The sequence below is a fragment of the Ranitomeya variabilis genome, chromosome 7 (assembly GCF_051348905.1).
Source record: "Ranitomeya variabilis isolate aRanVar5 chromosome 7, aRanVar5.hap1, whole genome shotgun sequence".
In the NCBI taxonomy this organism is placed as follows: domain Eukaryota; kingdom Metazoa; phylum Chordata; class Amphibia; order Anura; family Dendrobatidae; genus Ranitomeya; species Ranitomeya variabilis.
The window spans coordinates 25,284,050-25,305,008 of NC_135238.1; the positions used below are offsets into that span (position 1 = coordinate 25,284,050).

The window sequence follows — 20,959 nt, forward strand, 5'->3', positions numbered from 1 at the left end:
CTCCAAGATGGTCCATTTGGTTCCTTTGCCTAAGCTGCCTTCCTCTTCCGATCTGGTTCCTGTGTTTTTCCAGAACGTGGTTCGTTTGCACGGCATCCCTGAGAATATTGTGTCTGACAGAGGATCCCAGTTCGTTTCCAGGTTCTGGCGATCCTTTTGTAGTAGGATGGGCATTGATTTGTCGTTTTCGTCTGCTTTCCATCCTCAGACTAATGGACAGACGGAGCGAACCAATCAGACTTTGGAGGCTTATTTGAGGTGTTTTGTCTCTGCTGATCAGGACGATTGGGTGACATTCTTGCCGTTGGCTGAGTTTGCCCTTAATAATCGGGCTAGTTCCGCCACCTTGGTTTCGCCTTTTTTCTGCAACTCTGGTTTCCATCCTCGCTTTTCTTCGGGTCATGTGGAGCCTTCTGACTGTCCTGGGGTGGATTCTGTGGTGGATAGGTTGCAGCAGATCTGGAATCATGTGGTGGACAACTTGAAGTTGTCACAGGAGAAGGCTCAGCGCTTTGCCAACCGCCGCCGCGGTGTGGGTCCCCGACTACGCGTTGGGGATTTGGTGTGGCTTTCTTCCCGCTTTGTTCCTATGAAGGTCTCCTCTCCCAAATTTAAACCTCGTTTTATTGGGCCTTACAAGATATTGGAAATCCTTAATCCTGTATCTTTTCGTCTGGATCTTCCTGGGTCGTTTGCTATTCACAATGTATTTCATAGGTCCTTGTTGCGGCGGTACGTTGTGCCTGTAGTTCCTTCTGCTGAGCCTCCTGCTCCGGTGTTGGTTGAGGGCGAGTTGGAGTACGTGGTGGAGAAGATCTTGGATTCTCGCCTCTCCAGGCGGAGGCTTCAGTACCTGGTCAAGTGGAAGGGCTATGGTCAGGAGGATAATTCCTGGGTGGTCGCCTCTGATGTTCATGCGGCCGATTTAGTTCGTGCCTTTCATGCCGCTCATCCTGATCGCCCTGGTGGTCGTGGTGAGGGTTCGGTGACCCCTCACTAAGGGGGGGGTACTGTTGTGAATTTGCTTTTTGCTCCCTCTAGTGGTTACTAGTTTTTTGACTCTGGTTTTTCTGTCATTCCTTTTATCCGCACCTGGGTCGTTAGTTAGGGGTGTTGCTATATAAGCTCCCTGGACCTTCAGTTCAATGCCTGGCAACGTAGTTATCAGAGCTAGTCTGCTGTGCTCTTGTCTACTGATCCTGGTTCCAGTTATATCAGCTAAGTCTGCCTTTTGCTTTTTGCTATTTGTTTTGGTTTTGTATTTTTGTCCAGCTTGTTCCAAATCTATATCCTGACCTTTGCTGGAAGCTCTAGGGGGCTGGTGTTCTCCCCCCGGACCGTTAGACGGTTCGGGGGTTCTTGAATTTCCAGTGTGGATTTTGATAGGGTTTTTGTTGACCATATAAGTTACCTTTCTTTATTCTGCTATCAGTAAGCGGGCCTCTCTGTGCTAAACCTGGTTCATTTCTGTGTTTGTCATTTCCTCTTACCTCACCGTCATTATTTGTGGGGGGCTTCTATCCAGCTTTGGGGTCCCCTTCTCTGGAGGCAAGAAAGGTCTTTGTTTTCCTCTACTAGGGGTAGCTAGATTCTCCGGCTGGCGCGTGTCATCTAGAATCAACGTAGGAATGATCCCCGGCTACTTCTAGTGTTGGCGTTAGGAGTAGATATATGGTCAACCCAGTTACCACTGCCCTATGAGCTGGATTTTTGTACTCTGCAGACTTCCACGTTCCTCTGAGACCCTCGCCATTGGGGTCATAACACTGCGGGTTGTAAACCGCTGCGTTTCTGCGCGGTTTTTCCCGCAGCATGTGCACAGCGGTTTGCGGTTTCCATAGGGTTTACATGTTAATGTAAACGCTATGGAAAATCGCCGCGGTTCCGCGGTAAAAACCGCAAAGTGTGAACATGGCCTAAAGATTCATCTTAGACAATCTCTTTATTACTATATTTTATCTGTCATAATCAACTACATGAAGACAATTGACTTTTTACATATTTATTACAAATTAAATTAAACTGAAAATACATAATTTACATTTTTTTGTTACTTTAAAACATGCAAAGGAGCTGTCACATACACACACTGATCAGGAATTCATCCTTTGTCGCTTCCTTAGTTCCCACATGTCGTATGCGATTTTGCACAGCAAAAATCTGCTGTGAATTTCATTGAGGAAAAGATGGGGAGTTTCTGCACATTTCACCTTTTGCATTTCAGATGTAACATCCACAGTAAAAATGGGGTTTCCGAAAACAAGGAAAGCACCACCCCCCAAGCTGCAGCTTATTAAACAGAATAAATGCGCCTTACTCGCCCTCCCTGGGTCCAACACGAAGTCTGCACCGCTGCTCCTGGTGTCTATTATTGTCTACAGCACTGATGTCACAATGACAGCACGGCAGCCAAAAACCGAGCTCAGCGGCTCTGCCAGAGTTTATGGCACAAACTGTTGAGCTCACTGATTGGCTGCAGCGCTGTCGACGTGATGTCAGAGCTGCAGCCACTGGGAGCAGCAGTGAGGACTCAGCGCTGGACCTGGGGAGGGTGAGTAAAGAGTTTATTTGTTTTTTAAACAAACTACAGCCAGGGGGGAAGGTGTTTTCTGAAACCGGATCTCCAGCTCTCACAGTTGCATCTCTTGCTACAACTTTTTGAAGGACAATACTCCCATTTTCCATTTAACGAGAGGCTTTAAAGAGGCCTCCCTCTAATGGAGGCATCAGCAGTCATCTGTAGCTCCCGAGGCCGTAGATGACAATGTCACAAACCATTATATACAGCCGAGCACTTTCTGTGACTACCATACAGAAGTGACAAAAACAAAGTTCCATTGTTGCTAGGCAACCTTCTTGTAGACTCCCTTGAAGCGTCTCAGTAGCGCTTCCCTGCTTTCCTCCGTGTGCGATTCTTCTCTTTGCGTGTGGAAGCGGTAGTAAAAGTGATGCAGTGCGAATCCAGAAAGTCCAGCAGTTTTCCAGCGGCAATTTTGATACCGTTCTGTTTGAGCTCCGCCTGAAGCGCGGCCAGGTCCAGGGGCTGATAAAGTAACATCCGCTTACGTAATTCGGGATGCGTTTCAATGAAGTTCCTCACGGCCTCCGCTGTCTGAGCCTCCTTGCTGGCGGCTTGTGAGGCTGGCATCGGCTCGTCGTCATCTTCATCTGCAAACGCCATCTCAAACTCATTGGTGTTGGAGCTACAGAAGGATGTAAAAAAAACACCGGAGTGAAGAGCGAAACGTCTGGAAGTGCACGGGTACGTTCTGCGTAATGGCAGCCGCATGAATTAACTGGACCTCTGCACTATCTGCTCCGTCTGGACAACCGTGACCTCTGCTGACGATCACTGGCCACATGTCCGTCCAGATGGAGCTGGAGATACAGGAGCTAGCGATGGCACCCAGAGGGGACGTAGTTGAGGGGGCAGCATTGGTGCAATCACTGCCTCCCACTCCGATCTATGATCCCTACCGCTGTCAATCATACAGTGTGAACAATGCCACTGGCTCCGATCTATGATCCCTACCGCTGTCAATCATACAGTGTGAACAATGCCACTGGCTCCGATCTATGATCCCTACCGCTGTCAATCATACAGTGTGAACAATGCCGCTGGCTCCGATCTATGATCCCTACCGCTGTCAATCATACAGTGTGAACAGTGCCGCTGGCTCCGATCTATGATCCCTACCGCTGTCAATCATACAGTGTGAACAATGCCGCTGGCTCCGATCTATGATCCCTACCGCTGTCAATCATACAGTGTGAACAGTGCCGCTGGCTCCGATCTATGATCCCTACCGCTGTCAATCATACAGTGTGAACAGTGCCGCTGGCTCCGATCTATGATCCCTACCGCTGTCAATCATACAGTGTGAACAGTGCCACTGGCTCCGATCTATGATCCCTACCGCTGTCAATCATACAGTGTGAACAGTGCCGCTGGCTCCGATCTATGATCCCTACCGCTGTCAATCATACAGTGTGAACAGTGCCGCTGGCTCCGATCTATGATCCCTACCGCTGTCAATCATACAGTGTGAACAGTGCTGCTGGCTCCGATCTATGATCCCTACCGCTGTCAATCATACAGTGTGAACAGTGCCGCTGGCTCCGATCTATGATCCCTACCGCTGTCAATCATACAGTGTGAACAGTGCCACTGGCTCCGATCTATGATCCCTACCGCTGTCAATCATACAGTGAGAACAGTGCCGCTGGCTCCGATCTATGATCCCTACCGCTGTCAATCATACAGTGTGAACAGTGCCGCTGGCTCCGATCTATGATCCCTACCGCTGTCAATCATACAGTGTGAACAATGCCGCTGGCTCCGATCTATGATCCCTACCGCTGTCAATCATACAGTGTGAACAGTGCCGCTGGCTCCGATCTATGATCCCTACCGCTGTCAATCATACAGTGTGAACAGTGCCGCTGGCTCCGATCTATGATCCCTACCGCTGTCAATCATACAGTGTGAACAGTGCCACTGGCTCCGATCTATGATCCCTACCGCTGTCAATCATACAGTGTGAACAATGCCGCTGGCTCCGATCTATGATCCCTACCGCTGTCAATCATACAGTGTGAACAATGCCGCTGGCTCCGATCTATGATCCCTACCGCTGTCAATCATACAGTGTGAACAATGCCGCTGGCTCCGATCTATGATCCCTACCGCTGTCAATCATACAGTGTGAACAATGCCGCTGGCTCCGATCTATGATCCCTACCGCTGTCAATCATACAGTGTGAACAGTGCCGCTGGCTCCGATCTATGATCCCTACCACTGTCAATCATAGTGTGAACAGTAAGATCACTGCACTCGTATAATTTTCAGATGCATAAATTGAAGAGTTTATTTGAATTGAAGGAAATAAGATACTAGGCGAATTTGACGTTTCGGCCAACTCGTGGCCTTGTTCACAAAACCGCCTGTTGAATTTCTCTTGCATATAAAGAAGGATCCTTTAACTTGTGTTGAGTTATATACAATGGTATGGCAATATACCTAGCTGGAACGCTAAATAACGTATGTCCATGCAAAAGAGCCGTATCCGCGGCTGGAACAGTTCCTGTCCTGTAGATACAGTGGGCAAAATTATAAATCAGGTACTGGTCGTCCCGTGTATTCTCATATGTCCTCAAAATAACATAAAGGTCTGGTGCTGTACTGAGTAGGTCAGCAAGCGACCCAATGGGTACATACAAGAGACCCTCCCTGAGGATATGGTATGCTGCCAGTAGATAAAGTAATGTCGTCCGTTTCAGTGGTGCAGGCAAGGCGTACGCGTTGGTGGCGTGGTGGGGGAGGCCGACACAATCCTGTGTCTAGGCAATGGAACTGCGGTTCCACTGAAACGGACGACATTACTTTATCTACTGGCAGCATACCATATCCTCAGGGAGGGTCTCCTGTATGTACCCATTGGGTCGCTTGCTGACCTACTCAGTACAGCACCAGACCTTTATGTTATTTTGAGGACATATGAGAATACACGGGACGACCAGTACCTGATTTATAATTTTGCCCACTGTATCTACAGGACAGGAACTGTTCCAGCCGCGGATACGGCTCTTTTGCATGGACATACGTTATTTAGCGTTCCAGCTAGGTATATTGCCATACCATTGTATATAACTCAACACAAGTTAAAGGATCCTTCTTTATATGCAAGAGAAATTCAACAGGCGGTTTTGTGAACAAGGCCACGAGTTGGCCGAAACGTCAAATTCGCCTAGTATCTTATTTCCTTCAATTCAAATAAACTCTTCAATTTATGCATCTGAAAATTATACGAGTGCAGTGATTTTTCTGACTTTATGATACATGGGATTAAAACATCCCGTTCACTAGCACCGTGGACTATATCAATTGAGTGCTGGCTTTGATTTTTTCTCTATAGTGTGAACAGTGCCGCTGGCTCCGATCTATGATCCCTACCGCTGTCAATCATACAGTGTGAACAGTGCCGCTGGCTCCGATCTATGATCCCTACCGCTGTCAATCATACAGTGTGAACAATGCCGCTGGCTCCAATCTATGATCCCTACCGCTGTCAATCATACAGTGTGAACAGTGCCGCTGGCTCCGATCTATGATCCCTACCGCTGTCAATCATACAGTGTGAACAGTGCCGCTGGCTCCGATCTATGATCCCTACCGCTGTCAATCATACAGTGTGAACAGTGCCGCTGGCTCCGATCTATGATCCCTACCGCTGTCAATCATACAGTGTGAACAATACCGCTGGCTCCGATCTATGATCCCTACCGCTGTCAATCATACAGTGTGAATAGTGCCGCTGGCTCCGATCTATGATCCCTACCGCTGTCAATCATACAGTGTGAATAGTGCCGCTGGCTCCGATCTATGATCCCTACCGCTGTCAATCATACAGTGTGAACAATGCCGCTGGCTCCGATCTATGATCCCTACCGCTGTCAATCATACAGTGTGAACAATGCCGCTGGCTCCGATCTATGATCCCTACCGCTGTCAATCATACAGTGTGCACAGTGCCGCTGGCTCCAATCTATGATCCCTACCGCTGTCAATCATACAGTGTGAACAGTGCCGCTGGCTCCGATCTATGATCCCTACCGCTGTCAATCATACAGTGTGAACAGTGCCGCTGGCTCCGATCTATGATCCCTACCGCTGTCAATCATACAGTGTGAACAATGCCGCTGGCTCCGATCTATGATCCCTACCGCTGTCAATCATACAGTGTGAACAGTGCCGCTGGCTCCGATCTATGATCCCTACCGCTGTCAATCATACAGTGTGAACAGTGCCGCTGGCTCCGATCTATGATCCCTACCGCTGTCAATCATACAGTGTGAACAATGCCGCTGGCTCCGATCTATGGTCCCTACCGCTGTCAATCATACAGTGTGAACAGTGCCGCTGGCTCCGATCTATGGTCCCTACCGCTGTCAATCATACAGTGTGAACAGTGCCGCTGGCTCCGATCTATGATCCCTACCGCTGTCAATCATACAGTGTGAACAATGCCGCTGGCTCCAATCTATGATCCCTACCGCTGTCAATCATACAGTGTGAACAGTGCCGCTGGCTCCGATCTATGATCCCTACCGCTGTCAATCATACAGTGTGAACAGTGCCACTGGCTCCGATCTATGATCCCTACCGCTGTCAATCATACAGTGTGAACAGTGCCGCTGGCTCCGATCTATGATCCCTACCGCTGTCAATCATACAGTGTGAACAATGCCGCTGGCTCCGATCTATGGTCCCTACCGCTGTCAGTCATACAGTGTGAACAGTGCCGCTGGCTCCGATCTATGATCCCTACCGCTGTCAATCATACAGTGTGAACAATGCCGCTGGCTCCGATCTATGATCCCTACCGCTGTCAATCATACAGTGTGAACAGTGCCGCTGGCTCCGATCTATGGTCCCTACCGCTGTCAATCATACAGTGTGAACAGTGCCGCTGGCTCCGATCTATGATCCCTACCGCTGTCAATCATACAGTGTGAACAATGCCGCTGGCTCCAATCTATGGTCCCTACCGCTGTCAATCATACAGTGTGAACAGTGCCGCTGGCTCCAATCTATGGTCCCTACCGCTGTCAATCATACAGTGTGAACAGTGCCGCTGGCTCCGATCTATGATCCCTACCGCTGTCAATCATACAGTGTGAACAATGCCGCTGGCTCCAATCTATGGTCCCTACCGCTGTCAATCATACAGTATGAACAGTGCCGCTGGCTCCGATCTATGGTCCCTACCGCTGTCAATCATACAGTGTGAACAGTGCCGCTGGCTCCAATCTATGGTCCCTACCGCTGTCAATCATACAGTGTGAACAGTGCCGCTGGCTCTCGTTACCTTTGGGATAAGGACGAGGTGTCGCTTGCAGCCAGAGAGGACGTAGTAGACTCTTGAGATGCTGTCGGGGGCTGATCATCTTCTGGGTCTGTTTCCTTCGCTGCGCACACAGAGGGCCCTTTTCTACCCAGCTGCGAGCTGCTGGACCCCATGGTATTGTTTTGATGCCGCTGTTTGCCTTCAGGAGGTTTCTGCAGCACTTGAGCTATGCTGCTGCCTTTGCGTCGATGGGGCTGGGATGAAGGGACGTCCTCCTCAGATTCGGAGCTCATGACCTGATGGGTGTAGCGGAAGATCTCTTTCAGCTTCAGCACCATCTTCTTTTTGGGGAGGGCACGTACACCAAATCTAAGTGTCAGATGGAAATTACAGCAGTCACAGATACAACAGAATAAAAAAAAAAAAGTTTAAAACTTCTCAGGGCGACCACTTTTCATTTTTGCACTTTTGTTTCCCTTCTGGCAGGAGCCACTTAAAAATGCCTTTGTCTGTGACTGACAGAGGCATTTTAGGAGTTAACCAGCAACAACTGGTGCTGGCTCTGGTCAATGATATTAGCAGCAAGTGCTGACTGTATCACGCAGCCGGCGCCTGCTGTGTGTAGATTGGGCTCAGCTACTGAACCCGTTCCCTACACCCACAGCTGACATGTATGACACATGTACGCCAAATGTCGAAAAGCGGTTAAAGGGTTATTCCTATCTGGGCAAGATATCAACTATCTACAGGATAAGTGACTTGCTGACCCCAAGGATTTTGACCTCTGGGACCCCCGTCAATCCCAAGAACTGCGCTCTGAATTCTGAATGTGCACCATCTTTCAAATCCAAGGTGATAACTAATTGAACGGCGGGTGTCCGGCTGCTGGAACCCTCAAAGATTGGCTTTTATCTCCATTAGTAAGGATCCCAGTGTGCATGCTCGAACACTGCTCCATTCATCCCCAATGGCGCTACAGGAGCTGTACTCTGCTTTATCCGCCAGCCCCATAGAGAACAAATGGAGACGCGGTCAGACATGCGCAGAGCACTCCACTCTAACAGCGCCTTGTTCATCCGATAGGTGCGGATCCCAGCGGTCGGACCCCCTCCGATCAACAATAGTGATGAGCGAGAGTGCTGAGATAAGGTGTTATCTGAGCGCGCTCGTGTGCTGATACAATACTATGTTCGAGTCGACACGGCTGCATGTCTTGAAGAGATTGCCTAACAAACAGCCGATCCCTGCATGTACTGCGGCTGTCAAACAGCAGCGAGACATGCAGACGCGGGGACTCGAAAACAAGCGATATTTTCTGAAAAATTGGCAGCAAATTAATGGTGACAGTTCTGCCATAAGGAAGTAACACAAGTGTAAAAGTGAGACATGGCCAGAACTTACTTGCTTAGCTCTTTTTTCAGGATTGGAGTGTCCATATCCGAATAGTCAGGCAGTGGAGTGATGGGAACCTTGGGAGCAAGTTCTCTTCTACGCACGATAGAAACTATGGAAAAAAACACAGTTTGGTAAAAGAGTCCTACATTGGTCCAAGTCGTCATGTTAGATAGCCAAAACTAGTGTTGAGCAAAAAAAAAAAAAAAAGTTTGCAGGACCCTGGTTGAGCGGCCAAGTCGGTAGTCTGTGACTGCCGGACCAGAGCACTGCGAACCTCCTACAACCTGCGGGGCATCTTTTGATGACTTCACGCTGGACCTACTGCCAAGAAACCCACTGCATTCAACCAGGACAAGAGATGAATGTTCCAGCAGTCGGACCGCCGCTGACCGTACATTACCGATACATGTCTGTCATGTGATAAACAACCTCCCGGATACACAGCGTGCCTTACCTGGAGTCCTCAGCTCCTTCTGCATCTCTGGGGCACTGCTTAGTCGCTGAGACAGAGGAAGGACAGCAGGCAGCTTGGGGTCTTCATCCTCCCAGTCTTCCCACAACCTGGAGCTGAGATAGCTCTGACGGCTGCTCTGAGAGGCTGAGCATGATGGGGAACCTTCGATATTTGCTGGAGTTCGGTTTTTCGCCGGTGAAGGACTGTTCGCATTACAATTCAAGGTTTTGGTTGGTGTCTTATTCAAGCGTAAAAGAGGAGAAGAAGGGGAGTAAGACTTCTTTGGGGTCTCATTCACGTTGCGCCATAAATCTTCCTCCATGGGGATAGGAGGCTCATCATAGTCAAACTGGAAGCTGCAGTTGCTGATATTGGCCGGAGCCTCTGCTGCAGGGGCCTCGTCCTCGCTGTCCCCAACCTCAAACACAGTGCTGCTAGCGATGGAGATCAGTGGGGAAGAAGGGGATTTACTACGCGCACCAGACTGTGCCTCAAAGGATTCTTGTGTGGAGGGTCGCAGTGACCGAGGAGTCTTCGGAGACATCAAAGGGAGGGACACTGGGCTGGTCTGAGTCTGAGAAACCAAACTTTTACAGGAAACATCAAGGTCAACGTTTCTAGATGTTTGAGATGATTTTGCTGTCTCACGGGAGGTTAGAGGAGACTTCTGTGAGTTTGGAGGTGACCAAGTGGGGGAGGATGTTTTCTGTGAGTTTGAAGGTGAATTAGTTGCATGGGACTTCACCTTGAACTTTGGAGGTGACTGCTCGGTGTGGGGCGTCTTCCATGAGTTTGGAGGAGACTGACTTGCATGGGACATCACCTTGGACTTTGGAGGTGACTGCTCGGTGTGGGGCGTCTTCCATGAGTTTGGAGGAGACTGACTTGCATGAGACATCACCTTGGACTTTGGAGGTGACTGATCGGTGTGGGGCGTCTTCCATGAGTTTGGAGGAGACTGACTTGCATGGGACATCACCTTGGACTTTGGAGGTGACTGATCGGTGTGGGACATCACCTTGGACTTTGGCGGAGACTGATCGGTGTGGGGCGTCTTCCGTGAGTTTGGAGGCGACCGAGTTGCTTGGGACGTCTTCTGGAAAGACTGAGTGGTCGAAGGTAACCATGATGTCTGGAGAGGGGAAATTCTGGAGCTTGCTAATTGGGGTAAGGGTGTTGCAGGCACCAACCAAGACATCTCTGAGCTACTGCTCATTTCTAAACGGGAAAGCCCTTCGCTTTTTCTTCCCTGTGTAAAACTAACCGGAGAATCTTTAATGGTCTTTGCTATATCAGGCGCGTCAGAGCGAGAACTTCTGGTCGGTGCCGCAGATTGATTGCTGGACTCGGCCTCTTCGTCTGAGGACAAGATCAGAATGATGTCGGCATCTTGAGATTTGGAAGAAGAATCTTTTCCATTCTGAGAAGCTGTACGATGAAGAGAATCTCTGACACTGGAGTGCTGGGATTTTTCACGTTCACTTGAGTACGAGGGTCGGTCTAGAAATGAATGTGGCCGGATGTTTGGAGAAAACCTGAGGGTGGGATACGACATGGTGGTAGGTGAGCTGGTAAGTATGGGTTGCTGATCTGGAGGACTAGCTGGACTTGTTTGGGATTTGCTTTCTCCTATACCGGACCCATATTCACCACACGTCTGTGAGAACATGCGGTCGTAACTATCATCCAGAGGTGGAGGACTGTGCGGAGCAAACATATCTGCCTCGGGGTCTTCATCGCTGTTTGAGGAGATCAGAGAAATGACATGGACGGGAGAGGTAATGACTTGTTTAGCTGGAGAAGTCCCTGCAACATTAACGTGAGCATCAGAGCAAGAAGACGACGGCTCCATTTTGGACTTGGCAGAAGAAGCTACGGAAGGAACCACAGAATATTCGGGGCTGTGAGACAGAAGACAAGCGGGCGATTTTCTGGGAGAACTGTCCATGAGTTTTGGGTTTGGAGACACTTTTGGTGGAGCGGTGATTACCAAATCCATTCCTTTTCTCTCGTCTAGAGTAAGACTTCTGCACTTTGGAGAAACGTCTTCAGATTTTGCTTCCTCTTCACTTTCGGGTTCTTGCTCTGCTAACATTTTACGTTGAGTCAAAGCAAATTCATAGATCTCCTCCAGCTCGCCCTCTCCTACACCGCCGCTATCATCCGGCTTCTCCTCATCCTCCGCCTTCAAATCTTCAAAGACGTCCTCACCTTCATCCAGCCACATGGACTTCAACAACTCCTGGAAGGTCTCTGCTCGTTCTCCTCCATCATCACCCTCCTCCTCTTGTGTGGACATCTGACCTTCGGAGTTGTGCGTCCCAGCGATTAGAGATTCACAGGCTTCTATCAGACTTTTCACATCAAACCTAGACGAAGGCCAAATTCCTGATTAATACAAGTTTCCTCAAAGTAATTGAAGCACAAATCAGAATTATTACAGCTGTATTGTATGGGATGGGGGGGTCATACCGAAAAGTGTTTTGTGGCAAACGATTCATTATAGCTTTTATTATATTCATTGAAATTGGCCAAATCCACAGATTTGACTATTTCTGACACCCCCATTCAACTCTATTTAAAGGGACATTGCATGATTGTTTTGCTCTCTGGGTCTCAATTTCACAAATGGTGAGTGACCCGAGAGATCGGGACTCCTTATGTCCTCAATATGTCACAAACCTGCGCGCCAGCTCACAAACGTGCGGCAGGCAATGACTGGGAATATCCGTAGTGGCTGAATATATAAAGCGGAGAAAGCAGAGGGCGGCCTCCGCAGACACATCGTTCAGTAGGAGGCGTCGAGCTCGTCCCATGCCGGATTCATCTACCCAGAAGCCTTCAGAGTGGATCTAGAAAAGAAGATCCAACAACAACAAAAAAAATAGTAAAATAAATCCGGTGGAGGACATGGTGCTGAGCGCTGGAGCAGTAATAGCATATCCCAACAATAGGCCATCAATGCAAAATCTAGAACACCTTCTTTTACTTACGGCTTCGACCAGCAGGGGGCAGCGTGCATACAGCACAAACATGTGAGCATGCAGCACCTCCCCGCAGTCAGTCTGCAGCTGAGCGTCACTCAGATGGGGGTTGTTCACCATCTCCATGAAATCGGCTGACAGAACAAGCAGTGGGAGCTAAGGAACAAAAGAAAGGACAGATAAGTGAGACATATGTAAGTAACGAGTGTCAGCGAGGGCCATTCCTTTCCTACGGTCGTACCTTGCTATCAGGAGCGCAGATCTCATTTCTGCTCTTCTCCTCTTGTGCCGGGATGAAGCCGCTCGATGCGATACCGACCGGTGACTCTCGGCCTGCCGTACGATAGTGTCATTAGTATACAGACGGGCGCACTGTGCGGAGGAGCCGAGAAGCCATGTTACCTGTACACTCGTGATAAGTGCCGCCACCACCATTCCACTGAGTGAGCGTCATCCCCTCGCCGGCCAGTTCGGCCAGGTCCAGCAATGCCTTCTGACTGTCGGATAGCGGGTTTTTATCCTCCCAGGACAGGGGATCGGGATCCTCGTCACCGGCCGTCTGGCTCTGCAGTTTTCCAGGATGCAATACGGTTGTGTTCACACTCGTCTGTGAACCCTGCGACTTCTGAAACAAGAGAAATGATGACAATTTCCATCCAGTGCCGATACTGCGCCTCCATGCGTGTGTGCGTCTCACCTTCACAGGCGACTTCCATGCAGTTATCGGGGGCATTAGCTCGGCTGTGTAGTAGCTCTGGGGGTCTCTTTTCTCCATCATATTACTGATATCCCACAGGACACATCGCTTTCCTCCTCGCAGTCTCCAGGTTTCTCTCTCTTCTTCCATGATTGACCAGAAATGGCTCGGGGGCAGTGTGAGGACCCTGTTCTCTGCAGCCTCCTCAGTCAGCAGCATGGACAATCTCTTCTGCAGCTTCTCCTTGGTCTCCTCGGGGGCTTGGACCAGCAGAAGGGGGGTAGGTTTATCCTTTTGTTTGCGACGACTTTTCTTCTCTAAAACAAAAGAGGTGGGCGACATTTTTTTTTATTAGACATTTCCCGGGTTTGCATCTCTCACGTCAATTAGTGCTGAGAAAAGTGGATGGGATTAAGAAGTCCGCCAGGAATAAAACAAAACAAAAAAAAAAACTGCGCCTTACTCAACTTCTTCAGGTCCTGCACTAAGTCCCCGAAGCTCTCATTGTCTGCAGTGCTGATGTCAAGTCCAAAGCACTGCAGCCAATCAATGAACCCAGTGGGTCTAAGTGACTCCATTATTGGCTGCAGACAGTAAGACATCAGGAGCAACGGCAGAGACTCGGATCTGGACCCGGGGAGGGCGAGTCAAGTGCTTATTTTTATTTAAAGGAACTGCAGCCAAGAAAAGGCGTTTTTCAATATCAGAAGACCCCATTAAGCCAAGGGGCTATGATGTGAAAGACTGGCCTAAATAAAAGCGCAATTCTAAGCCTGCTCAAAGATGGCGTCTGGACAGTCTGAGGTGCTCCAAAAGGGTATTAAAGGGTCAGTGCCTCTAGATAAATTTGATGCACCTTTAATTTATGACTCCAGTAAGAAAAGCCTTTCTTATTAAATGACTTCTCTGCTCTTAATGGGGAAGCAACAGCAGATGAAGGCTGGTCGCTGTCCACAGAGCCGGACGTATGGCAGTGGACCTGGAGATGCCCAACTAAACAGATGCCCTCGGGCGTGGTACCTCGGGCAGGCAGATCCAGGGCCACTTGACCACCAGCTGCAGTCTGTGCCCTCTTGTCTTCCTGTACTGATCGAGACAATGCCATGGCGACCATCAAATCCTCCATCTCTGCACCGGTCTGGCCCATCTTCCTTTTCTTGGAGGGTTCCTTCTGTTTGGTTACACCTCTTCTCTTCCCGTTGACCACCCTGCAGAGATGAAGTAGGGAAACTTTTATTACCACAACCAGATTTCATAATACAAATTGTATGTAATAATAAATCGACCTCTTGGTCCTTGATGAGGCTGGGGTACTTACTTTGAAAATATTTGATCAGATTAGCCGTATCATTCTGATACTAAGATGCGCAGTTAGGAGTCCAGGTAAGATGCTCATCAGAATTATACAGCTATTCTGGACATGGATTTTCAAAGTAAGTACAGCGGCCTCATGGGGTCATATAGATCTGTTTAGAAGGTGTACAACTTTTTATTGTGGGATAAAGAGCCTCGATCTTACCGTGGTGGCACCTCGGATCCCGCCTCGGCCGCTTGTCTCTGAACTGCCTGCAGCAGCGTCTGAGCAGGAACCTCCAGTTTTGCAGCGCAGCGTTTTAGGTGAGACGCCCGGCTCTTCTCAGTGCTGAAAGGTTTCCCGCACAAAGGACAACTAGGAACCGATGGGGTCACGGAGTTTCCTCCTAAACTCTCCACCTGGTCCAAGCACCTGAAGAAATGGAGGAACCAATGTAGACGTCTCCAGATGTGAGCCGTGTAGCGGGATTTGGGGAAACATCCACTTACCTGTTCACATGCTGCTCCCGGAGGGCGCTGGTCATGGCTGTCAAGTCTTTTTGGCACAACTGGCAAAAAAAGAGTCCTTGGTCTTCCAAGCTAGATGGCTTCTCTTTGGCATCCATTTGCATCGCCAGGGCCAGAGCTCCATCGTCCCGCGTGCTCGGTCCTGCCATAGGGGGCCTTTCCAGAGCTCTATCGTCCCGCGTGTTTGGTCCTGCCGTAGGAGGCTTCACCAGGGCCAGAGCTCCATCATCCTGTGTGCTCAGTACTACCATAGGGGGCTTCGTCAGGGCCAGATCTCCATCGTCCTGCGTGCTCGGTCCTGCCATAGGGGGCCTCGCCAGAGCTCTATCGTCCCACGTGTTTGGTCCTGCCGTAGAAGGCTTCGCCAGGGCCAGAGCTCCATCATCCTGTGTGCTCAGTACTACCACAGGGGGCTTCGTCAGGGCCAAAGCTCCATCGTCCTGCGTGTTTGGCCCTGCTGTAGGGGGCTTCGCCAGGGCCAGATCTCCATCATCCAGCGTGCTTGGTCCTGCCATAAAAGGTCTGACTACAAGGACAAATTAAAAGAGAGTGAGATGGAAGGAGAGAAATGATGACGAGACGGAGAAAGACAACGACGCTGCGATCTCACTGGGGGCTTCGCTGATCTCTGTGGAGTCCAACTTCAGCCGGCTAGGGATTGTCCTCTTGAACTGTTGCATCCGTTCCAAGACAAGATCTTTTACATTCACATGATCGAGGGCTCTGGGGTCTCCTCCCTGGCCGCCATCTGATGAAATGGAATTTACATCTGTGGTTACAGGGGGTTCCCAGCATGACTTATCTTTAGGACAGGTAATTAATATCAAATCGGTCGGGTCCGACACCCAACTGCTACCTAGAGCTGAAACTGCCAGAGCTGAACACCGCCTAGTGGCCGCTTCTAGGTACTGCAGCTCGGTTACTATTGAAATAATGATCTGATTTACAGATTTCCTCTCGTTACCATTCTGGAAGCCATTAGTAAGGTGGCTCTGCGCCGTACCATTCCTCTGCTCCCGTCTGTCCACGTCAGGTCCCGATGTGACACCCGCTTTGGCCTCTCTGCAGCCCCCATCTTTCTTCTGCTTCTTGCTCGGTGGCGGCTTGGTCCTCTTGATTTTCCCCCGTGCTGCGGTGCTGGCTTTGGGGACATTTTGACTTTCTATGGGGTTGTTATTCCTCTTAACCCGTTTCAAGAGTTTGGAGCAAAGTTCAGTGAATTCATCATCCGACTCGACCATTAGTGACGTCGTCTCTGGAGCGGTGGTGAGATGGTTAAATCAAGGGGGTGGGGGATGGGGGCGTTCCCTCATTTCACCTCTCCATCATAATACCAACTGCTGGAAAAATGGTGAGAAAAGTCATCAAAGTGGCCATCTGATTACAAGACCCATCTCTATCCACTCTACTGGGGAATTGGGGGTTAATAGTGGGGGGAGAGGGGTCTTGTGCGCAGGATCCTCCTCTGTTGATCGTCTCTCATCCTATTGATTTACATGGAGACGGTGTAATGCTTCATTTTCCCTGAGGAGGCGCTGCACAGAAACAGAACACTTACCGGGAATGGGCGCCAGCTGATTGGACTGCTCTGATAAAGGGACGGGGAAAGGTTTCTATTTAATGAAGAAAAGTCCCTTTGTGTCCCTATAACACTGCAGCAGTCACACAGCGACCCCCTGCACTATGTTCAGAACACCAGAAAAATTTTTTTTGCCTTGTGGGATTTAACAGGTTTTTTTGCACCAAATTCTTCATGAATACTGCACAAAATTTTTAAAAAATTGCTCTTAATTTTAGTCTTTAAACTGTTTACAGCAGAAAGTCACCAGTTCAGCTAAAATGTCACAAAACTTGCAAAAAATAGCAAGCATTTCTGCAATTGGGTTTCATTAAACATCTTGCACCGTTCGCCTCCTACAGCCTCTGTGTTGAACGGTTTGTTCATGCAGAAGGAGTTAACTTTAAAAATAAGATCGACCAAACAAGGCAAGTCTTCATTGTTCAACCACCCCAACCCCTTTGTATACCAGACTAACGCCCAAACCCCATATCTTCCCTCTCCAAGATCACTGAAGGGGGACTTAATTGTCTCCTCTCCAAATCGCACCTCACCACCTGCGCGCTCGACCCCATCCCACCTCCTCCCCAACCTCACCACCACACTTATCCCATCCCTAACCCATCTCTTCAACCTATCACTAACTTCTGGCACCTTCCCTTCTGCTTTCAAACATGCCACAATCACACCTATCCTTAAAAAGCCACCCCTCAATTCAACTGCTATGTCCAGCTATTGCCCAATATCGCTGCTCCCATTCGCTTCCAAACTCCTGGAGCAGCACGTCCACACTGAACTCTCCTCCCACCTCTCATCTAACTTGCTCATTGACAATCTGCAATCTGCTTTCCGCCCCATCACTCAACTGAGACAGCTCTGACCAAAATCACTGACTGCCTACTTACCGCCAAAGCTAATGGACACTACTCTGTACTCCTCCTCCTAGACCTGTCCTCTGCCTTCGACACAGTTGACCACTGCCTCCTACTACAGATCCTCTCCTCCTTTGGCATCAAAGACCTCGCCCTATCCTGGATCTCCTCATACCTTTCCAACCGCACATTCAGTGTCTCCCACTCCCACACTACCTCATCCCACCCTCTCTCTGTTGGAGTCCCCCAAGGCTCTGTTCTAGGACCCCTACTCTTCTCAATCTATACACTTGGCCTGGGACAATTCATAAAGTCCCATGGATTCCAGTACCATGTATAAGCTGATGACACTCAGATCTACCTCTCTGGCCCAGATGTCACCGCTCTGCTGTCCAGAATCCCAGAGTGTCTATCAGCCATATCCTCCTTCTTCTCTCGCTTCCTCAAACTCAATGTGGACAAATCTGAACTCATCATCTTTTCTCCATCCCATAGATCTTCCATACCTGACCTATCTATCGCAATTAACAACATCACACTTTCCCCACTACCGGAAGTCCCCTGCCTCGGAGTAACCCTTGACTCTGCCCTGTCCTTCCAACCACACATCCAAGCTCTCTCCACCTCCTGTCGCCTCCAGCTCAAAAATATCTCCAGAATCCATCCTTTCCTCAACCTTCAATCTACTAAAATGCTTGTGCATGCCCTCATCATCTCCCGCCTTAACTACTGCAACTTCCTTTTCTGTGGCCTCCCTGCTAACACCCTTGCACCTCTCCAGTCCATCCTTAACTCTGCTGCCCGACTAATTCATCTCTCTCCTCGCTACTCCTCCGCTTCCCCCCTCTGCAAATCTCTTCACTGGCTCCCATTCCCTCAGCGTATCCAGTTCAAACTACTAATACTGACCTACAAAGCCATCCATAACCTGTCTCCTCCATATATCTCTGAACTAATCTCCCAATATCTTCCCTCACGTAATCTCCGGTCCTCCCAAGACCTCCTTCTCTCCTCCACACTTATTCGCTCCTCATCCAATCGCCTCCAAGACTTCTCCCGAATATCCCCCATCCTCTGGAATTCTTTGCCCCAACACATCCGACTATCAACCACATTCGGATCCTTCAGACAGAACCTGAAAACCCACCTCTTCAGGAAAGCCTACAGCCTGCACTGACCCCGCTGACTCCTCACCACTATCGAAGCTACTGCCTCACCGACACCGGAGCTGCTGCAACCCCCAACCTATTGTCTCCTTCCCCATAATCCTGTAGAATGTAAGCCCGCAAGGGCAGGGTCCTCGCCCCTCTGTATCAGTCTGTCATTGTTAGTTTGCTTACTGTAAGTGATATCTGTAATTTGTATGTAACCCCTTCTCAAGTACAGCACCATGGAATCAATGGTGCTATAGAAAGAAATAATAATAATAATAATAATAACTGAGGATCTGTCGGTGACCCAGGCTATGACCGGCTCAGGAGAGTTCGTAACTCCCTTATCTGTCATTTTCTGAGCTTTATCACCATATTCCACAGCAAAGTTGAATGTGCAGGAAAATAAAAAGCCTGTAAAAGCCAAACAGTGCAAAATGTCTAATGAAACCCAGTGAAAAAAATCATTTTCAGTCCCCAAAATACATGAAGTTAAAAAAAAAAAAAAAAGGCCGCCAAAAATGGACAACCCCTTTAATAACAGCATCACATGCAGATGTATATAAAGGGCCAGGATCCAGATAGAGATCAGAACAGACTCCCAGCATGGGACTTGTAGTTCTACATCAGCAAGCTGCGAGTATAAGGGAACGCTGGGAGATGTGTCTCCTCTGCCACCAGCTGCCTGCACAGGACCCGGCTGTGTCCGCCATTGCCCGGTGCAGCCGCCGGTTCAGGTCATTGTGTTGTCCGACCGTCCCCACTGTATCTCACCTACCTCTGGCCATTCGTACGTTCAGGGACCCGGAAGTTACGCGGCATGACGTCAACGCGCAAAGGCGACACGCACGAGCGCTCAGCTGTTCCCATGACGACGGATTCAAACTGGATACTCGCGCCTCTGCGAGGAGTAATGAGTCTCTGACAAAATGGCGGCCGGAATCTCTCTGCGCAGCGCAAATGTAGGGCTCCAACTGTCCTCACCAGAGACTGGAGCCAAACCACTGCCACATACACCGCATAAACAGACCGCACCTATATATAAACCGTATACAGACCGCACCTATACATAAACCGTATAAACAGACCGCACCTATACATAAACCGTATACAGACCGTACCTATACATGAACCGTATACAGACCGTACCTATACATGAACCGTATACAGACCGTACCTATACATGAACGTATACACAGACCACACCTATACATGAACCGTATACAGACCGCACCTATACATAAACCGTATACAGACCGTACCTATACATGAACCGTATAAAGACCGCACCTATACATGAACCGTATACAGACCGCACCTATACATAAACCGTATAAACAGACCGCACCTATACATGAACCGTATACAGACCACACCTATACATGAACCGTATACAGACCGTACCTATACATGAACCGTATACAGACCGCACCTGTACATGAACCGTATACAGACCGTACCTATACATGAACCGTATACAGACCGCACCTATACATGAACCGTATACAGACCGCACCTATACATGAACCGTATACAGACCGCACCTATACATGAACCGTATACAGACGGCACCTATACATAAACCGTATACAGACCGCACCTATACATAAACCGTATACAGACCGCACCTATACATGAACCGTATACAGACCGCACCTATACATGAACCGTATACAGACCGTACCTATACATGAACCGTATACAGACCGCACCTGTACATGAACCGTATACAGACCGTACCTGTACATGAACCGTATAAAGACCGCACCTATACATGAACCGTATACAGACCGCACCTATACATAAACCGTATAAACAGACCGCACCTATACATGAACCGTATACAGACCGCACCTATACATGAACCGCATACAGACCGTACCTATACATGAACCGTATAAAGACCGCACCTATACATGAACCGTATACAGACCGCACCTATACATGAACCGTATACAGACCGCACCTATACATAAACCGTATAAACAGACCGCACCTATACATAAACCGTATAGACGGCACCTATACATGAACCGTATACAGACCGCACCTATACATGAACAGTATACAGACCGCGCCTATACATGAACCGTATACAGACCACATCTATACATAAACCGTATACAGACCGCACCTATACATAAACCGTATACAGACCTGACCGCACCTATACATAAAC

The 20,959-nt window shown here is 49.1% G+C and overlaps 1 protein-coding gene across 4 annotated transcripts; it reads right to left on the reverse strand.

Moving 5' to 3' along the window:
- Positions 1-1,986: 1,986 nt before the first annotated feature.
- Positions 1,987-19,596, reverse strand: SLX4 (SLX4 structure-specific endonuclease subunit). Of its 4 annotated transcripts, none has more exons than XM_077274600.1 (15): positions 19,559-19,596; positions 16,203-16,539; positions 15,810-15,947; positions 15,182-15,725; positions 14,898-15,104; positions 14,399-14,586; positions 13,379-13,695; positions 13,084-13,306; positions 12,923-13,014; positions 12,691-12,837; positions 12,380-12,549; positions 9,698-12,066; positions 9,250-9,352; positions 7,870-8,217; positions 1,987-3,203 (listed from the first exon to the last, which is right to left on the reverse strand). In XM_077274600.1, exons 2-15 carry the CDS (start codon positions 16,438-16,440, stop codon positions 2,879-2,881), a joined length of 5,409 nt encoding a protein of 1,802 aa, XP_077130715.1. In that variant the 5' UTR covers positions 16,441-16,539; positions 19,559-19,596; the 3' UTR covers positions 1,987-2,878. The 4 variants fall into 4 exon arrangements, with proteins under 4 accessions (XP_077130715.1, XP_077130714.1, XP_077130712.1 ...); XM_077274599.1 differs by having other exon boundaries at positions 13,084-13,303; positions 16,164-16,539; XM_077274597.1 differs by having other exon boundaries at positions 16,164-16,539.
- Positions 19,597-20,959: the final 1,363 nt, after the last annotated feature.